At 42.6% G+C, this 21,977-nt stretch overlaps 1 protein-coding gene across 2 annotated transcripts in view; it reads left to right on the plus strand.

Annotated features, from left to right (window-relative positions):
* Window positions 1–565: 565 nt before the first annotated feature.
* Window positions 566–21,977, plus strand: part of mmp23ba (matrix metallopeptidase 23ba) — a 42,456-nt gene continuing 21,044 nt past the window's right edge. Inside the window, exon 1 of one of the 2 annotated variants that reach the window (XM_060931617.1) lies at window positions 566–828. In XM_060931617.1, the coding sequence (XP_060787600.1) occupies window positions 727–828 (102 nt within the window). In that variant the 5' untranslated portion in view covers window positions 566–726. The remainder of the gene's footprint in view (window positions 829–21,977) is intronic. The other variant, XM_060931618.1, reaches the window with a different exon arrangement.

Here is a 21,977-nt window from a genome sequence, read left to right on the forward strand (position 1 = left end):
GTGGTGTGTGTGGTATGGTGTGGTATGGTGTGGTGTGGTATGGTGTGTGGTGTGGTATGGCGTGGTATGGTATGGTATAGTGTGGTGTGGTATGGTGTGGTGTGGTATGGTATGGCATGGTATGGTGTGTGGTATGGTATGGCGTGGTATGGTATGGCGTGGTGTGTGTGGTATGGTGTGGTATGGTGTGGTGTGGTATGGTGTGGTGTGGTATGGTGTGTGGTGTGGTATGGCGTGGTATGGTATGGTATAGTGTGGTGTGGTATGGTGTGGTGTGGTATGGTATGGCATGGTATGGTGTGTGGTATGGTATGGCGTGGTATGGTGTGTGGTGTGGTATGGTGTGGTATGAATGAAAACAGCATCAGTTGCAGGCTGAAATCCTGATCAAGCTGCCATCTCTGCCTGGCTGGATTTCAGTGTAGTAGTCTACAGCTGCTTTCCTTTCCAAATACTTCTGATCTCAGTTGGAGAAATGTGAGACGGCGGAGGTGTGCTGAAGAGTCCGAGGGGGGAGAAAAAAAGGAAAGTGCAGCTCCACAGTTTGGAACAGGGCCACTCGCATCGGGCTGAGGAGAGGAGAGGAGAGGAGAGAAGAAGCGTTCAGCACTCCAGCAGGACGTCGGACAAACTCGCAGGTCAGATGGAAAGCAGAGGAATGAAAGAGGAATAGATGGTGGAGAAATTCAGCACGTGCTGTTTGCGGGTAAAGCTTTGGACGGAGACATGCTGCGGGGAAAGGAAGAGCTGCCTCTGGCTCTTGGGCTGCTCGGCGTGTTTTTAGCGGCCATGCAGCAAGCCGCAGCTTTTCCCACCTGGACGTTTGAGGTAAGGTGTGAGTTTGTTTTTGCGGACTTCACAAGAAAAACGCTTTCTTGCGTCAGAGGAGCGAACTGGAGCCGCTGCATGTGAAGGAAACTCAGCTGGAGTGTCCTAAATGGCGTCCTATTCCCTAGACACTACATGGGTCAGGGAGCTGCTCTGTGCAGAAATTAGTATTATTGATCGAATTTTTTAAAGCCATTCATGGAGTCAAAATTTGTTAAATAAATTGTTGCCGTATGTCTGTTTTCTGAATACAATTAAACTTTTTTTTTTTGCACCTGAAGCCAGGATCAAACCCCGGTCCCCGGCGTTTCATAACAACCACATTACCGCTACACTATTTTACTTGACAGGTTTTTCCTTTAATGTTCAGTCATATTAATTTACTTCTACAGCTATGGTTCCTGTCAGTCTCAGATTCTCGCGAGATTTCATAATGTAATTGGTGACTACGTGATTCCATAACACTCACTCGACATAATTCAATCTAGTAATTAGAAACTTTCTAGAATTCTATGCGATATTTCCTGTCAGTCTCAGATTCTCGCAAGATTTCATAATGTAATCGTGACTACGTGATTCCATAACACTCACTCGACATCATTTAGTTTAGTAATTAGAAGCTTTCTAGAATTCTATTGCGATAGTTCCCGTCAGTCTCAGATTCTCGCGAGATTTCATAATGTAATTGGTTAGTAGGTGATTACGTGATTCCATAACACTCACTCGAAATAATTCAATCTAGTAATTAGAAACTTTCTAGAATTCTATGCGATATTTCCTGTCAGTCTCAGATTCTCGCGAGATTTCATAATGTAATTGGTTAGTAGGTGATTACGTGATTCCATAACACTTACTCGACATAATTCAATCTAGTAATTAGAAACTTTCTAGAATTCTATGCGATATTTCCTGTCAGTCTCAGATTCTCGCAAGATTTCATAATGTAATCGTGACTACGTGATTCCATAACACTCACTCGACATCATTTAGTTTAGTAATTAGAAGCTTTCTAGAATTCTATTGCGATAGTTCCCGTCAGTCTCAGATTCTCGCGAGATTTCATAATGTAATTGGTTAGTAGGTGATTACGTGATTCCATAACACTCACTCGACATAATTCAATCTAGTAATTAGAAACTTTCTAGAATTCTATGCGATATTTCCTGTCAGTCTCAGATTCTCGCAAGATTTCATAATGTAATCGTGACTACGTGATTCCATAACACTCACTCGACATCATTTAGTTTAGTAATTAGAAGCTTTCTAGAATTCTATTGCGATAGTTCCCGTCAGTCTCAGATTCTCGCGAGATTTCATAATGTAATTGGTTAGTAGGTGATTACGTGATTCCATAACACTCACTCGACATAATTCAATCTAGTAATTAGAAACTTTCTAGAATTCTATGCGATATTTCCTGTCAGTCTCAGATTCTCGCGAGATTTCATAATGTAATTGGTTAGTAGGTGATTACGTGATTCCATAACACTTACTCGACATAATTCAATCTAGTAATTAGAAACTTTCTAGAATTCTATGCGATATTTCCTGTCAGTCTCAGATTCTCGCAAGATTTCATAATGTAATCGTGACTACGTGATTCCATAACACTCACTCGACATCATTTAGTTTAGTAATTAGAAGCTTTCTAGAATTCTATTGCGATAGTTCCCGTCAGTCTCAGATTCTCGCGAGATTTCATAATGTAATTGGTTAGTAGGTGATTACGTGATTCCATAACACTCACTCGACATAATTCAATCTAGTAATTAGAAACTTTCTAGAATTCTATGCGATATTTCCTGTCAGTCTCAGATTCTCGCGAGATTTCATAATGTAATTGGTTAGTAGGTGATTACGTGATTCCATAACACTTACTCGACATAATTCAATCTAGTAATTAGAAACTTTCTAGAATTCTATGCGATATTTCCTGTCAGTCTCAGATTCTCGCAAGATTTCATAATGTAATCGTGACTACGTGATTCCATAACACTCACTCGACATCATTTAGTTTAGTAATTAGAAGCTTTCTAGAATTCTATTGCGATAGTTCCCGTCAGTCTCAGATTCTCGCGAGATTTCATAATGTAATTGGTTAGTAGGTGATTACGTGATTCCATAACACTCACTCGAAATAATTCAATCTAGTAATTAGAAACTTTCTAGAATTCTATGTGATATTTCCTGTCAGTCTCAGATTCTCGCGAGATTTCATAATGTAATTGGTTAGTAGGTGATTACGTGATTCCATAACACTTACTCGACATAATTCAATCTAGTAATTAGAAACTTTCTAGAATTCTATGCGATATTTCCTGTCAGTCTCAGATTCTCACAAGATTTCATAATGTAATCGTGACTACGTGATTCCATAACACTCACTCGACATCATTTAGTTTAGTAATTAGAAGCTTTCTAGAATTCTATTGCGATAGTTCCCGTCAGTCTCAGATTCTCGCGAGATTTCATAATGTAATTGGTTAGTCGGTGATTACGTGATTCCATAACACTCACTCGAAATAATTCAATCTAGTAATTAGAAACTTGTTTAAATAAAGTTTAATATAAGCAATGAAATCACATTTTTTTTAAGTGTAGAATGAATAATAAAAAGTGTAGTGGTTAGCACTGTTGCCTCACAGCAAGAAGGTTCAGGGTTCGAGCCCGGCAGCCAGCGACAGCCTTTCTGTGTGGAGTTTGCATGTTTCTCGTGTCTGCTTGGGTTTCTCCCACAGCCCAAAGACATGCAGGTTAGGTTAATTGGTGGCTCTAAATTGACCGTCGGTGTGAATGGTTGTTTGTCTCTATGCGTCAGCCCTGCGATGACCTGGCAACTTGTCGAGGGTGTACCCCGCCTCTCGCCCATAGTAAGCTGGGATAGGCTCCAGCTTGCCCAGGACCCTGCGTAGGATGGTAGTATGGTATTTTGATCAAAGGATGTTACAGATATTTCATTAAGACCTCAGTCTATGAAAGCACTAGCTCCTATTCTGAGCAGCAACCAGAGGTTTGAAGATGCCTCCAAATCTTTTAAGGTCTGATGGGAGCACTTCGATGTCCTGGTACATAATAATGCCAATGGCCAGTGAGTGATGGACCGAGAACATTACAATGTGTTGAATCTGCCGAATATGTGCATAACACGCTAGCATGAATATCGTGCTTACCTGCGACCCTGGAGAACAGGATAAGCGGCTACAGATAATGGATGGATGGATAATAAGACAGTAGCAATGGCACAGTGATGAGATTTGTATATACAGATCTGACTATGAAAATACACTGCCTGGCCACAAAAAAAGGCACCATTTGGATTTAAATATGCAAATACTTAAGAGCCTTTGATTGGATAATTACTGCAGCGATTAATACATTTCAGCTGGTAGCAATCCTTTTAACCCAAAATGATGCAGTGAGTAGCTTCTCATTTCTAAAAACAAGTGCTGCCAGGCAAAACAAACATTGCCCAGCAGCACTTATTTTATATGTTGATAATGGTAATATTTCTCAATCACCAGCTGTCAGGTTATAGTCCTGTGAAAATCCATGATCTTGAGTTTGACATTTCAAAAAGTCATTTAAGGTCAAAGGTCATGGCGGCAACTGAAAGCCCGTATGGGACTTCTTATATGTTGATGATGGTAAACATCTGGCTATCCTGAACCATTTTAAAGTTATAGCCCTTTGAAAACCCATGACCTTCAGTTTGATCTTTCAAGGTCACTCAAGGTCAAAGATCATGGTGCCAAATGAAAGCCTATATGGCACTTCCTATAAGTTGATAATGGTAAATATTTATCTATCATCAACCTTTTTCAAGTTACAGCCCTCTGAAAATCTGTGACCTTGAGTTTGACCTTTCAAGGTCACTCAAGGTCAGAGATCATGGTGCCAAATGAAAGGCCATTTGGGAGTTCCTGTATGCTCAGAATAGTAAACCTCTGTCTATCGGCAGAGTTATAATGGAAAATATGTTATTTTGACCGAAAGGTTGACCTTTCCGGTGACCTTGACCTTCACCTTGACCCGATTACCCCTAAAATTTAATGAGGTAATCTACCACCTACTCTGAAAATCTGAAGTCAATCTGTGCAACCCTCTAGACGCTAGATTGTTTGTGTGTCTGTCTGTGAACAAACAAACAAACCACACTGATTACAATACCTCGTCCCGCTTACTCCGTTGTGGGCGAGGTAAAAATGATGTCGGAAGATGTATCCCGTGGTCATGGAAAAGAAGTTACTGTGTTTCAGAAGGGTCAAATTACTGGCCTGCATCAAGCAAAGAAAACGACTAAGGAGATTTGCCGAAATTCCTGGAATGGGTTAAGAACTTCACGGAAGAAATGTGGTTGGAAAAAAAAAATCTTGACTGACCATGATCAGAGATCACGTCAATGCTTGGTGAAGTCGAATCATTAAAAAAAAAAAAAAATCACCAGTGGAACTCACGGCTATGATTAATTGTGACAGTAAGAGCATTTCCACATGCAAAATGTGACAAGGACTCACAGGATTATAGCCTGGGCCCGCCCATCCTAAGCGTGACGCAACACGAGGGCCTGTTGCGAGCTTAGTCTGGCCAGGCAAGCTATCTACAGCTCTTCCAAGCTCCCGAAAAATCGGGAACCAATCAGCTTTGAGCATCTCCAACGGCCCTGGGTAGACGCGTGTTCAAGGCACTGACGTAGTAGAACTGCGACCGGAAGCCATAGATTGTTTACAGAATCTATGCCGGAAGCGCTTCATTCACGCTTCCGCATCTATTACGCATAGATGCTGTATTGAAAGCATTCAACGGGAAGTTCTCATTGAAAACGGAGCAAAGAGCAGCCCTGGAGGTATTTATTGAAAGGAAGGACGTTTTCGCCTTGCTCCCGACCGGCTTCGGTAAGAGTTTAATCTACCAGTTAGCCCCGTCGCGTCGCATACGTCAGAGGAAAGAGCGATGTGATTGGTTTAAGCTTCGTCACAGCCTTTTCTGGCTTTGACCAGTAGCAAACTGAGGCATTTCAGCGAGGCGGGTCAACCACGGGCTCTGGGAAACGGTTGGGCTTAATATCTTGGCCAGACCAATAGCTCGGAGAGCTTTGAAGTCGCGTTAGCCAGGCTAACAGGATTAGGACTTAAAGAGCTGTGTGGCCATAAGAAAACCACTTGTTAGTGAGACTAATCAGAAGAAAAGGTTTCAATTTGCTAGGGAGCATAAAGATTGGACTCTGGAGCAATGGAATAAAAAGTTATGTGGTCTGATGAGTCTGATTTACTCTTTTCCTGAGTGATGGACTTTCCCCAGGGTAAGAAGGGAAGTGGCCACTGTACAAGGCTCTGGAGGTAGTGTTATGATCTGTGGTTGCTTCAGTTGGTCAGGTTGAGGTTCAAGAATGTGACGTGGCCACAAAATGAAGTCAGCTGACGACCTGAATGACCAAGTTATCCCATCAATGGATGGTTTTTTTTCCTTCCCTGATGGCACGAGCATAAAATTAGGGCTCAGATAGTGAAAGAGTGGTTCAGGAAGCACGAGGAATCATTTTCACATATGAACTGGCCACCAATGAGTCCCGACCTTAAACCCTTTGGGATGTGCTGAAGAAGGCTGTACAGAGTGGTTCGACACTCTCGTTGTCAAAACAAAATCTTGGTTAAAAATAAACAATGTAGCCGTGGACAGAAATAAATATCGTGACGTTGTATAAGGTTGTTGAAATGCCACAGCGAATATACACTGTAATCAAAGCTGAAGGCAATCCAAAAATGTTAGTGTGTGACTTTTTTTTTTTTTAATGCAGCGATATACATATGAGCACTCTGAAAGAGGAACAGGAGAAAAAAGGCAAGTATTTACAGATCGAGTGATATGTACACAAGTGTGAATAGTATTAATGTACCAAGTGCAGTACAAGGAAAAATACACTGTGTGAAATATGTGGAGTGGAATGTGGAAAACACTACTACTACTACTATTACTACTATTACTACTGCTACTGCTAATTTTACTGATCTCGTTCCTTTCTCAAACTATTCCAGATCACTTTATAAAATCTATGCTAGAAATCTGAAATAATAGGCACAAAATACATCAAATAAAATCAAGTAAAATGTGAAAAACATGAACCAGAATGAATAGATGCAATAGAATAACGACAAAGAGACAAAATAAAAGATGAGCTGAGACAGGATGAACAGCATACCAGAACAAATCCAAAGGACATAAGAAACATAAGCAGGAGTATACATACAGTCAGAGGGAAAGGATACCATACACATCAGCATGAGACCTGGAATAGCACTGAATGAAGAGTTTTTGGTTCAGGTTTAAAATCTGAAATAGAGGCGCGATCACAGAGACTTTGAGGAAGTGACTGCCAAAGTGTGGGAGCTGGAAGGCTAAACGCTATACTCCTACTGAGGTCAGTCGAAAACGAGGTGCTACATGAAGTGGAGTATGGGGATTATGAAGATGATCAGCAATCAGTTCATGAGCAATCAGCTGGAGAAGCAAGTGCATATTTAAAAAAAAAAAAAAAAAGGAAGATGTTTAAAGCTAAACATTCATTGCATGGACCCCTAATGTCCCTTTATGGTTCTTAAGACTGATTTCAGTACAATCCTGTAACTCAGTGTGGTTCAAGCTACAAACTTAATTTATTTGTCATATAGTTCATGACGGGAAGAGTACAGGGCAAAGCCCCAACTGATTTTCAACCCCTTTGCTTTGGCATAGATTTTTACACTGGATGCCCTTCCTGACGCAACCCTCCCCAGTCTTTCCGGGCTTGGGACCAGCACTAAGTATGCACTGACTTGTGCAACCCCAGTGGCTGGGTATTTTTACCAAATCTTCATGTCTTTGAATCGTGGGGGGAAACAGGAGCACCTGGAGGAAACCCACGCAGACACAGGGAGAGCATGCAAACTCCACACAGAAAGGCCCCCATCGGCCATGGGGTTCAAACATGGAACCTTCTTGCTGTGAGGCGATAGTGCTAACCACTACACCACCATGCCATTCAGGTGTTAGGTAGTGTTGTAGTCGAGTCACTAAACCTCAAGTCCGAGTCCAGTCTCGAGTCCCCAGTGTTCAAGTCCGAGTCAAGTCCAAGTCATTAAAAAAAATTTTGAGTCGAGTCCACTATTGATCCGAGTCGAGTCCAAGAACAAGACTCCAACTGCACCATTTGACGGTGGCTGTTTTAGCAGCATTAAAATTAGTTTGTTCCTGAATGTGAATGTGCATTCTCTTTGTCAGGGAGTGCGAAGTATTCTGTCGGAGATGGTTGGGAGATGGATGTAAGTGAAAAAGGTGTGTTTATTAATACAAGTGAAGACAGGTAAATAATCCAGAACGGCAGGCAAAATCATAAAACGGTGAAACAGGCAATAGGTCAAGCGAGGCACAAACAGGCTATCGTAGACTCGGCAGACTCAAAGACGAGAAACAGGAAATCAGGGATCAGGAAATCAAACAAGGAAATAAGGCTCGGTAATGTGTCAGCAATGCAACTCAATACTTCGCAAAGTAAGTGCATTTTCACAGTTTTTATATAGGTGTGCTGATTGTGCCTTAATCCTGTGCAGGTGCGAGTCGTTTACGGCGTGCGCACGAGAGTCGATCTGATGCACGTGCCAAGGCGTGCAGGTGTGACACTCTTGCACGCCTTGGCACATGCAAGAGTGTCACACCTGCACGCCTTGGCACGTGCTCAAGTCCAAGTCAAGTCATGAGTCAGACTCAAGTCCGAGTCCTGGACTCGAGTACTACAAGCCTGGTGTTAGGCTACCCATGTGCCACCAGAACAGCTCCAGTGCAACTTGGCATAGCTTGTATGAATCTCTGGAACTGTACTGGAGGGCTGAACATAATTTTTTCAAAAGGCATTCCCTCAATGGGTGTTTTAATGATGGTGGTAGAGAGCATGGTCTTACGTACATGTCAATTCAAAATCTGTCCTGACCAGCTTTCCTGTCCCTGCAGATGAAAAATATCCCCACAGCATGATGCTGCCACCACCATGCTTCACTGTAGGAATGGTGTTCTCAGGGTGTTGGGTTTGCGAAACACATGGCATTTCCTATGATGGTCAAAAAGATCAAGTTTAGTCTCATTTGACCAGAGAATCTTCTTCCATGTGTTTGGGGAGTCTGCCACATGCTGTTGGGCAAACTCCAAATGTGTTTTCTTAAGCAATGACTTTTTTCTGGCCACTCTTCCATAAAGCCCCACTCTGTGGAATGTACGGCTTAAAGTGGTCCTATGGACAGATGCTCCCATCTCCGCTGTGGATCTTTGCAGCTCCTTCAGTGTTATCTTTGGTGTCTTTGTTGCATCTCTGATTAACGCCCTCCTTGCCTGGTCTGTGAGTTTTGGTGGGTGACCTTCTCTTGTCAGGTTTGTAGTGGTGCCATATTCTTTCCATTTTGCTATAATGGATTTAATGGTGCTCCCTGGGATATTCAAAGTTTGGGATATTTTTTATAACCCAACCCTGATCTATACTTCTCCACAACTTTGTCTCTGACCTGTTTGGAGGCTCCTTGGTTCTTATGTTGCTTGCTTAGTAGTGTTGCAGAGTCAGGATCCTTCCAGAACAGGTTGATTTAAACAGACATCATGTGACAGATCATGTGGCACTTTGATTGCACACAGGTAGATCTTAATCAACTAATTATGTGACTTATAAAGTGAATTGGTTGGACCAGCTCTTATTTAGGGGTTTGCGTACCGGGCAGGTGTTGGTGTGGAAGACGCCATCCTCTACCTGCTACACCGAGCCCACTCGCATCTGGATAAGGAAAATGGCACAGGGAGGATCCTCTTCTTGGACCTCTCGAGTGCCTTCAACACCATCCAGCCCCTATTGCTTCAGGACAAACTGAACAGGATGCGAGTAGACCCCTGCCTGGTCACCTGGACCTCCAGCTACCTCACTGACAGGCTGCAGTACGTCAGGCTGAAGGACATCATGTCTGACACTGTAATAAGCAGCACCGGAGCACCCCAGGGCACGGTGCTGGCCCCTCTTCTCTTCACCCTGTACACCGCGGACTTCTGCTACAACTCAGAGCTGTGTCACATTCACAAGTTTGCCGATAACACAGCCATCGTTGGGGGTATCAGTGACGACAGAGAGGAGGAGTATAGAAGCCTGGTGAGGGACTTTGCTGTGTGGTGCAACAGGAACCATCTGCAGCTCAACACCTCAAAGACCAAGGAGCTGGTCATTGACATTGGGAGGTCTATGGACAAACTATTGAACATCATGGACGATGCCAGTCACCCTCTGCACACCGTCATCAGCAACCAGAGGAGCCTGTTCAGTGACAGAATGCTCCTTCCCAAGTGCAGGACGAACAGACTTAAAAACTCCTTTCTCCCTCACGCCATCAGACTGTACAACTCCTCTCTGGGGGGGGAGGAGGGGTAACAGGAGGACAGAGGACGGGAAGGAGCAGTAGCCTAGCCTAACAATAAGCAATACCGGACAATGTGCAATATAATGTGGAATATTAAGTGCAATATCTTTCCTGCTTCCCCCCCACACACACTTACCCTAACCCCACTTCTGACCCCTTTCCCCCTTCCCCATATCTTATTCTTTTATATTTGTATATGTAAATACTTAATTTATTTTAATTTATCTAGAAGTTTTCTCTATTTCTTTTCTGTGTTTATCTGAATGGAATCTTAATTTCCCTGAGGGAACCCGCCCAAAGGGATCAATAAAGTTTTATCTCATCTAATCTAAACTAATCATACGAAAGGGGTGAATACCTATGCACACTCCAGATTTCTGTTTTTTTTTTTTCATCTTAATTATTGTTTGTGTCACAATAAAACAACAGTTTTCACCTTTAAAGTGGTCGGCATGTTGTGTAAATCAAATGGTGCTCACCCTCCAAAAATCCATTTTAATTCCAGCTTGTAATGCGACAAAACAGGACAAACACCAAGGGGGATGAATACTTTTGCAAGACACTAACCTGATGGTGAAAGTAAATATTGCACACGATATTGGTATTATTGTCTTGAGCAGGAGCATATGGCATGAACATTCGCCTGACACATTTAGTTGATAATTTTTTATCCAAACTTGCTTCGGGATGGCTGATGGTTTAAAGTTACATCATCTGTTCAAGGTCCCAATTGTGGTTTGTGAAGTTTTAGGGATTTAGGATATGAACTTTTAGCCTTTCAGTCAGAAAGCACAGCTCTTTAACTACTACTGTATCACTGCTGCATCTGATGTGTTCCGAACAAATTCGCTAAAGTTATAGGTTATATGTTATAAGTACATAGTGTTGACATGTTTACTGAACCTTTTTGATTTTACAATGAACTAGCCTAAACCCAATAAACTGGGAGAAAAAGTAAAGTCTGTCAGGTCCATATGGAAAGACTTTTGCAGATGCTGAGGTTGAGCAATTTTGCTCGAGAACTGTGACGGTAAACATTGCTCGAGTCAAGTGTAATGTCAGGTTCAGGTTTAGTGGTTCCTGGCAGAGTTTATGACAGGATGGTCTGTGAAGTAGCTACACTATTCATGGCTTCGTTTAAGCAGAGAGTTCCAAGACTCGAACCATGCTTCAATTCACCCTGTGGAGTCTGCTCAGCCTTAATAGACTGTTTTGACAAGTATAAACAAAAAAAGCTTTTTAGGTGGTGTTTGAGAACACTTTTTAAAAAGTTGGCTAGATCCATTTAACGGATTTGAGGTTATTTAATACTAAAGCAAGGCGACTTACACTGTATAACTAATGAATCCATTCAGATACAGTAAGTGGTCAAAAGTACAGAACTGTTTCAAAATTCTTAGGCACCCTATTTTGTTTTTTGTCATATAAACTTTGTTTTAGAGTTCTATTTTATGACTTCTACATTATCGAGTCAGTACAAAAACATTGAGTCCAAATATTCGTTTTCTAGCACAAAATGATCTCATCTCATTATCTCTAGCCGCTTTATCCTGTTCTACAGGGTCGCAGGCAAGCTGGAGCCTATCCCAGCTGACTACGGGTGAAAGGCGGGGTACACCCTGGACAAGTCGCCAGGTCATCGCAGGGCTGACACACAGACAACCATTCACACCTACGGTCAATTTAGAGTCACCACTTAACCTAACCTGCATGTCTTTGGACTGTGGGGGAAACTGGAGCACCCGGAGGAAACCCACGCGGACACGGGGAGAACATGCAAACTCCACACAGAAAGGCCCTCGCCGGCCACGGGGCTCGAACCCGGACCTTCTTGCTGTGAGGCGACAGCGCTAACCACTACACCACCGTGCCACCAGCACAAAATTAAACATATAAAATTTTTTTTTGTATCTGAGCAGCATACTACATGGGAGAGCACTTTTCAGATTAGTATAGGTAATCGTATGGGGCCGAGCAAAATTAAGGATTAATTTCACGAGTGATTTCGAAGTTTTGAAAATTTTGAAAACTTTGAAGTCACGAGTGAAATTGATCCTTAAAGTGCACATCATGGGTAAATTCAGGAGCAAGATCAATGTAATTCTCCTATTTTATATTAAACTTTGGTCAAATATCTGTCACATTTTGCATTTTGTGCAATTTTTTTACCTTGCGCAACACCAGAAAAATTCAGTTGAAATCAAGCCATTTGAGGTGAAATCGAACGCCTCTGAAAAAACTTGGCATTTGAATTTCCCGGCAAGCATTGATTTTCATGACGTCGCGTGCGGGACGCCTCCCTCTGAATCCTACGTCAGCGCTGGTTTGTTTATGAGAAAACGACCTGGTGGTTTTCTGCAAATTTCTTCAACGTTATCGCGTAATTTTTAAAATGGTTAACAGATGTATCGTAGGAGGGTGTAGCAACACCAATCTTGACGGGATTAGTACTCATCGTTTTCCAAAAGACCGGACAACGAGAGAGAAATGGGAGCGCTTGGTTTACACAGGCTGTGCACTGAAACTGTGCAAGCTCGCGCAGCCCGCTGGCGCTTCCACAGGTAACGTCACGAACCTGGCTCCAGACTCCCTTGGGATTTTTCCAGACGTGTTTTGTTATTTTATTTTTTTCTGCTGTAGACAGATGGCCTTGTGCAAAATGACCCTTCTGGATGAGTGTGTAAAGGGATATACTTTCATATAAAAAAACGAAATTGGTCCAGAATATGCACTTTAATTTTCCGAGGAACCATACGATTACTTGTTTATAATACATAGGGCCAAATTACTCAATTCTGACACGACACGAGGACCGCATTTCCACAGAATATCATCATCTTGTTTCGTCAGGCTTTTGGACTTGTTTGGCTTTTTACCCATTCCAACGAACTAGCCAATAGCATTTCAGAAATACGGCCCTGTGTTAAGTAAAAAAGCCCTCCTTGATCGACCAGTCAGAATTGAGTAATTTGGCCCGATGTATTATAACTGAACCAATCAGGGTGCAAAACTATCTTGCACGTTTGAATCAGTTTCTAAAGCGTCGTTCATCATCGCACGGCGACACGACACAGGGACCATTTCTTAAACACGGAAAGCCAAAAATTCGTACTTTTTTTTGGTATTTTCATTTTCGCTTGCAGCTCTCAATTGGTTTATCATTTCTTCGCCAAATATAGCGAAACGCGGCATTGCTGAGTCAGCAGAGTCAGCCATTTTGTTGACAAAATTTGCTAATTTTTGTCACCGTAACCAAGCAACGAATTAGCCAATAGCGTTTCAGAAGTATGGCCCCGTATTAAGGAAAAAGCCCTCCTTGATTGACCAATCAGAATTGAGTAATTTGGCCCCATGTATTATCAAAAAAGAAAACATAATGAAGGCTACTCGGTTTTGCGGCAAAATTAAGACGCGATTGTGACAGTCAAAGTGTCCAGAAGAACTGTGGCTGGTTCTGTAAGATGCTCAGGAAAACCTACAGCTCATTTCCTTATAAAACTGCACTCACTGTCCCGGAGACTACGATTTGTTTTTAAAGCAAAGGGTCGTCTCACGCCAAATATTGACTTTGTTTCATTTATTATGAATTACTGCTGTTTATAGTATTTTTTTAAATGTTGAAACATTTCATTTCATTATTTTTAAGCCATTTTTTGGTCTCCAGCATTTCTTTACATGTGCCTAAGACTTCTGCACAGTATTATATATGAAATCACAATGCAAGACCAGTCAGCTTGACTTACCACAATCTGACAAATGATAGCTTGGCATCGCTTAACTCCTATGACAGCTCCAAAGGTTCATGGATAACTGAAATATCACTTTCCTGGAATCAGTTGCTTGGTATATTTCGCCAAATATCTTTTTGAAATGTGCTTACCGACAGACCACTTCAGTCAGAATATCGGTACACCTGCTCATTCATGCTGATCATGTCACAGCAGCAGAGTGCATAACATCGTGTCGATACAGGTCAACAACGTGACTTGTTTTGGTGCCAAATGGGCTGGTTTGAGTATTTCAGAACTGCTGATCTCTTGGGATTTTCACATACAACTCTTTCTAGGGTTTACAAAAAATGGTGCCAAACCCATCCATCCATTATCCATAACCCCTTATCCTGTGCAAGGTCGCGGGCAAGCTGGAGCCTATCCCAGCTGACTACGGACGAGAGGCAGGGTACACCCTGGACAAGTCACCAGATCATCACAGGGCTGACACATAGAGACACACAACCATTCACACCTACGGTCAATTTAGAGCCAACAATTAACCTAACCATGCAGACACGGGAAGAACATGCAAACTCCACGCAGAAAGGCCCCTGTCGGTTACTGGGCTCGAACCCAGAACCGTCTTGCTGTGAGGCGACAGTGCTAACCACTATGGACCCTTTTCACGTGACGTCACGACAAACGCGGCCGCCATTTTGGACATGTACTACCAGTAGTTTACCACAGCCAACATTGAGGAACGGCAGCAAAGAAAGTTTTTACTTTCAGCAAGACTTGCATCATGCCACTATACTGTTGTGCACCTGGATGTAGTAACCATCAACAAACAAGGCAAGGTTTATCATTTTATCGGATCCCGACAGAGAAGATGGATAGCGGCCATTAACAGGAAAGATTGGCAGCCCTCGGCATACCAACGCTTGTGTAGTGACCACTTTGTTGGAGGTAAGACGAATAAAATTAGCCAGAAAAGGCATTACATTGCTGTTAACATTCTGTTAACATTCGCTGCTTAATTTGAGGGGGAGCAACGCGGAGCGCTCCGGGAGCAAGCCGGCGCGCGCTGCTTAATTTGAGGGGGAGCAACGCGGAGCGCTCCGGGAGCAAGCCGGAGCGCACTGCTTAATTTGAGGGGGAGCAAGCCGGCGCGCGCTGCTTAATTTGAGGGGGAGCAAGCCGGAGCACGCTCCGGAACCTCGGATGTTGGCGTGTATGTGAATGGCGATGGGTTTTTAACGACATAGGTATACAGATCATGTGGGCCGAAGTCAGGTAAAGACGAGGGCTTTGTGTACTTCCGTACGTCAGTGAACAATCCTGGTGGAAGCAGGTAAACGTCGTTCTCTAAGCCTGCTAACCTCAATTTTTGCAAATACCTCTCCCTCTGCTCGCCCTGTAAATGCCCTACGTCGCTGGATAGTGAAGGTGTTTTCTGCATCTCGCTCCTTTTTCTTTTATGTTTTTCGTTTGTTGCCTTCCTCGCATTCAAACCGATTCGAGCCGAAGTCCACTACATGTCCTAAATGGTGGTCGTGTTTACGAAGGTCACGTGACTGAAAAGGGTCTATACCACACCCCTCCCCCCAAAAAACATTCATTAGTTCTTTGGGCAGACATGACTTGATGAGGGAGGTCAAGCTGGCAGGAAGGCGATGAGAACTCAAGTAATCATTTGTTACAACCGTGGTGAGCAGAAAAGTATCTCAGAATGCACAAGATGATGAACCTTGGGGCTACAACAGCAGAAGACCACACTGGGTTCCACTCCTGTCAGCTAAGAACAGGCTACATTGGACACAGACTCTCAGAAACTGGACACTTTCTGAAGATTGGAGGAGACTGGGGGGGAACCCAAACATCGCCGGATTTTATGATATTATTAGTTTGACATTCGAGGTTTTGCAAATTGTTCCTCTGTACAGCCCATGAAAAAACCCCCCCGCTGTTAGTCGGAATGATGCATCAGAAAAACTTAAAGCATACAACATTTAGTGTGATCAAGCTCCAATCCAAGCCGATCCTCTAAAGCAAACCCGCTATTGTTTGAGGGTCCGACACTGCCACGCTTGCCTTGGACTTCGGATGTCATTTTCCATTGACTTTCTTTAGGAAAAAAAGACGACGTCTGCCAAGAGTGCAGCTTAGAACAACAAGCCTGAAAAAGCATGTGATATAAAGCCAGGCTACATGGCCTGTTTTGGGACTGTTTCCACTCAGGAATGTCTCCTCTCCCACACTGGCCCAAGAAAAGGCGCCTGTCTTCTCTCTCTCTCTACAAACTGCTGTTATCAGTTTCTACAAGAAATCCAGATGGGTCATACTGACCAGGGGATTAGCATAATGGAAAGTTTATCATCGCACGTTGCAACACATATAGACATTGTTCTGTCTTACTGTTCATCTCGACAGTGAGCGTGAAGATCTTTCGAAAATGTGGAAGAGCTTGACGTTTTATTCCAAGTCTGTAAACTTTTAACCCAGACACTTTCTGGCTTGCTGTGATGTGTGTTTGTGTTCCAACGTAGAGGATTTTCAGTGTTCGGTTACTCTTGCAGTCGTTTCAAGCTTCTTCATATACAACGTTACAATTACACAACCGGCAAAAAAAATAAATCAAGGAGATTTTCTTCACTTTCTACACACTCTTTGATAAGTAATTTAAAAATATATACTGTATTTCCTGAAGGATATCAGAAAAATCTTCTTTATTTTATACCTGCTCAGTAAAAAAAATGAATGCCAAATGATTATTTGCCCTTTATGGAATATGTGAGAGGCCGTAGCGGGGACGATTCCAGTGGAGCACTGTGTTCAAAATTTTTTTATTTCCCCTGCTTGTTCCAAAGTTAAGCTTGCCAGCTCATGAAATGACAAAGCCACCCAAATTTTCAACTGTCATCCTCGGATAGTTACATAAGACCCACGTGTAGAGTACCATTTCAAACATGCATGCTAACTGCAGAGGTTGTAACTCTGCAGTAGATGTATCAGTTGGAGCAACATCCTTTAGGAATGTCTTTCATTACAGCAGACTGTCGCAGGGCTAGTGTTGGCTGGCTGAAAGAAAGTCAAGCGTCAATAATTTATCTCCGTTTAACACCACTGCCGGGTCGCCATTTCTGTGTTGTAACGTCTCTTTTATGCATACTGTATCTGTGTGGAAAAAAAACAGCCAAAGTCCTTCCTGTGCCAGCACCTGGTATTCCCAGGCAGTCTCCCATCCAAGTACTAACCAGGCCCTTAAGGTGGCACCGATCTCCGTTTCTATAGCCCTCCACCTCTTATGACTGGTCCTCTGGTAACTGTGAGAGTTTGACTCCATACTCACCCCTGATGGCAGTAGGTACCATTTTTACGTTGATCTTTGGTATGACCCAACCGCAGGTAGAACTCATGATCTCCTGGTCAAGAGGTGGACATGCTAACCACTAAGCCAACTCACAGTTTGTGTTGGTGTATGAACGGCATAATAAACAGCTCTCAGGGGGTTTTCACATTCATTATACTCACCCATCCCTCCATTATCCGTAACCGCTTATCCTGTGCAGGGTCACGGAGCCGATCCCAGCTGACTATGGGCGAGAGGCGGGGTACACCAAATCGCCAGATCATCAACACATAGAAACAAACCACCATTCAGACCTACGGTCAATTTAGAGCCACCAAATAGCCTAACCTGCATGTCTTTGGACTGCGGGGGAAACCGGAGCACCCGGAGGAAACCCATGCAGACACGGGGAGAATATGCAAGCGCCACACAGAAAGGCCCTCGTCGGCTGCTGGGCTCAAACCCAGGACCTTCTTGCTGTGACGCGACAGTGCTAACCACTATGCCGCCTCATTAGACTCATCAGACATTAATTTAAAAATCATTCATTCATTCATTCATTCACCTGAATATGAACGCATTATTTGTAAAGACACGCATATTCCACACTGTTCCACGATACTCCAAAAATACTCTACACTTTTTTTTTTTTTTTAATTAAGAAAACTTGTTCGAAAAGCTCACAGGGCATCTGGCTGAAGACTAGAAGTGTACATCAGGACTGGCATCTCACAGGTTGTATTAGCAGGAGGTTTTTCAACTTGTACAGGAATGTACAGTGCTCATTCATTCATCCTTAGTAACTGCCTGGTCAGGGTGGTGGTGGATTGAATTAGGCTACTAGTTTGTTTATATATTAGGAAATCGATCCAGTGATATTCATTCGCACTTTGTTCAGTTTTCCAACAAGTCTTCAGGACAGTTTCATGGTCACATAACAAGCTGCAAAGAATTACCTGAGCAAGTCAAAATATCTTGAATACATGCAAATTCAACTACAGTATATTTCTAACCAGTGTTGTAGCCGAGTCACCAAACCTCGAGTACAAGTCCAGTCTCGAGTCCCCATTGTTCAAGTCTGAGTCAGTTCCAAGTTATTAAAGAAAATTTCAAGTCGAGTCCGAGAACAAGACTCCAACTGCACCAATTGACGGTGGCTGTTGCTGCTTTTATGTGAAAGCGTCTCTGCTACCGTGTCGGACTAACGTTACTGCCCGACTGCCCCGTTTTAGTGAATAGGCTACAGATAAAAAGCTTGTTCATCGCTTAGCAAGCCCCGCCCACTATCAACAGGGCAAATAACATGCGAGAGGGTTAACACTAGCTAGTTCATCGCTCAGCAAGCAAACCCCGCTATCGACAGAGCAATGAACATAGCGTGGCACTTCCTTCTCTGGGTGGAGTCTCGCCGAATGACGATTGTAGTTCGAGGTCATCCCCGTCGTCTCCTCGATAGTTCTTCTACATATGGAACACATAGCGGTGCATTTTTTCCACTGCACGAGAAGTCTGTATAAGCAAAGCGGACAATCCTAGGGATGTTCTCTCCAGGCATTTTAGCGCCGTTAACGTTAGTTTGTTCCTGAACATGACGTATGAACAGGTGATTGTGCATTCTCTGGCATGAAATTAGTATAAAAATGAATGTAGATATAAATATCTTATGCCAAATTATTACGGCATGTTACAACAGATAAAGAAACTTCCGAGTCCTCGTCTCCAGATTACGAGTCCGAATGCAGTTAATGCACAAGTCCGAGTCCTCAGTGCTCAAGTCCAAGTCAAGTCACAAGTCCTTAAAATTAGGGCACGAGTCGGACTCGAGTACTATAAGCCTGCTTCTCTCTATTGGAATGTTTTTCAACAAATATATGATTATTAAGCCTATTTCTATTTAAACTGTATTCTTATTCGATTGACAGATAGTTTAGCTTATTTTAAGCATTCATTTCTAGAAAGAGGTGAAATTATCGGCCAATACCATAAGCTTAAAATTAGTAATGTGTCTAAAAATAGGCTGAATGGTCTATAACAGTCTTTCTCAACTGGGGTGCCGTCAAAAAATTATATTTTCTAACATTGAAATAAATAAAACGAATTAAAATTCCAAAAAACGATAGTTACACTAATGCAGATCATCGCCGCGTCATGCATCATCAAAATTTGTCTCACGGCCCCCTTTCCCATGTCACAACGTCACTGCCGGGGTCAGCGTATGGTCAGCGTGACTGCGTATATTTTATATGGGGGTGCCTTGACAATTTGCATACTTCTGAAGGGTGCCCTGACTGAAAAAAGGTTGAGAAACGCTGGTCTATAACAATAACATTTGTTATATAGTATTTGATATCCCTTCCTTTATTTAAGATACTGTCACTTCCTAAGATGTGATTTTTTTTTTTTTGCAGTGCAGGAACCAAACGACGGTGTACTGTTCTTAAATTAATAAAATATTGGAATATTTGGCATATTGTTGTGGTATAAGATGAATTTATTTTAAAAAAAAAACCAAACAACTTTAAGACATTGTTGTAAGAAAATAATCAGCTTCAGGGTGGGAAGAGGCACGCCGATTCATGTCAAGCAGCATCATACCACCTTGTCACTGATTATTTTCCTATGACAGCAGGCCGTGATGGGTTTTATTCCGGACATATTCTGTTTAGTAACTAGAGGATCAGCAATTAATTGCGTAATTATTGTCATGTAAAGGCAGATGGACGGATGTAATTGCAGGAAGTGTGTATTTACAAACAGGCAGGCAAACAGATCCAAAACGTTTCGACAAAGGCAGGGTCATAAAATGGGCAGTGGTTGAGCAAGGCCCAAACAGAATATCAAAGGTAAGGCAAAAGGCAATATCGAGGATTATTATACATACAGGATACTTTTTCAATGGAATAAAAACATGTATTCTGTTCCCTTCTAGCAGGTTTATTTCATTTGGTTCGATAGCATGCAATATTGTTAGCATATCACTTATCCTACCTGTATTACGTCACTCTACCCAATGAAGAATGAGCGTTGAATATGGTTTACGATATTGCATAGTTGTCAAGACAACGCGACGTCATACGTCGGAGATGCAAAGCTTCCGCGCTAGCGAGCAACTGTGACAATTTGCAATCAAACATGGCTGCTAGGTTGGCTTCGTTAAATACTGAAGATTTTGAGAGAATTTTGAAAGAGAAAGATGCGTTGAACAGCTGAAAGGAATGTGTATGTATCGTATTATAATAATAATAATATTTGCTGGCTTCTTTTCCTGGGGTGGCACAGTGGTGTAGTGGTTAGCGCTGTCGCCTCACAGCAAGAAGGTTCTGGGTTCGAGCCCAGTGGCCAACGGGGGCCTTTTCGTGTGGAGTTTTAATGTTCCCCGGGTGCTCCGGTTTCCCCCACAGTCCAAAGACATGCAGTTTAGGTTAATTGGTGGCTCTAAATTGACCGTAGGTGTGAATGGTTGTGTTTGTCTCTATGGCTACATCCACACGGCAACGAGATTTTTTTTTAGCAGGTAAAAAAAAATATCGCCTCCACATGGGCAACGGATCAGTAAAATATCAGGCACATATGGCAACGCAACGCTTGCTGAAAACGATGCAATACACATGCCACACCTCTACGTGCGCTGTAAGACGGTCCCATCAGAGACACCAGAACAATAAAAGAAGTAGGACGCATGCGCATAAACCCCTTCTTCTACCCGGCGTGAAGCACTCACAGGAACAAGCACACAACAACAAGAAGATGGCTGCGACTACGTGAGGAAATCGTGCCTTCTGTGTGTACAAATTAGTTTTATTAGTGTGCATAGTTTTATATAACTTCATTTTCTTATTGTGTGAACATTTTGAAAAGCATTTTTATATAATTTATATAACTTTTTATATTGTGTGTGAACATTTTGAAAAGCAGTCTTATCCAATAAAAAAAAGAAATTCAAGAAATGGTTCAGTTACTTGTTTATTTAAAAGAAAAGCTGTATACAAAAAGTGAATGCAATGCAGTGGTTGTTACGAATGATGCGTGCGAGAGTGCTGCTTGTTCTAGTCATGTGGTTGTGACGTCATCGTAAACAAATCCATTCTACTCATCCAGACGACTTCGCAACGGTGCTGTTGCCAGATTTTTCCACTTTGGAACCCGTTCTCAAAAAATATCGTTTTGGGGCACCCAAAACGCCGGTGCCGTGTGGACGCCAGGCGGAAACGATAAAAAATTTTATCAGATTCACCTGAATCCGTTGCCGTGTGGACAGGGCCTAAGTGTCAGCCCTGCGATGACCTGACGACTTGTCCAGGTTGTACCCCGCCTCTCGCCCATAGTCCACTGGGATAGGCTCCAGCTTGCCCGCGACCCTTCACAGGATAAGTGGTTACGGATGATGGGTGGGCATTTTTCATGGTAAATCAGATATATTCCATTCAGTTAGCATGATATTGAACTCGTCTTCGACTCGTTCAGTATCATGCTAGCTGAATGGAATATATCTGATATACCACTCAACGCCAGCCAATATTATTTAAATAACAAACATAAGTCAAGAACAAGTTACAAGGCTTGGTAACGTGAGACACTTAGTACAGCACGTATACTTCCCCAAGTCTCTGTGTTCTGAGAGTCCTTATAAACACACACTGATTGCGCTCTAATCTGGAACAGGTGCAT

The sequence above is a fragment of the Neoarius graeffei genome, chromosome 10 (assembly GCF_027579695.1).
Source record: "Neoarius graeffei isolate fNeoGra1 chromosome 10, fNeoGra1.pri, whole genome shotgun sequence".
In the NCBI taxonomy this organism is placed as follows: domain Eukaryota; kingdom Metazoa; phylum Chordata; class Actinopteri; order Siluriformes; family Ariidae; genus Neoarius; species Neoarius graeffei.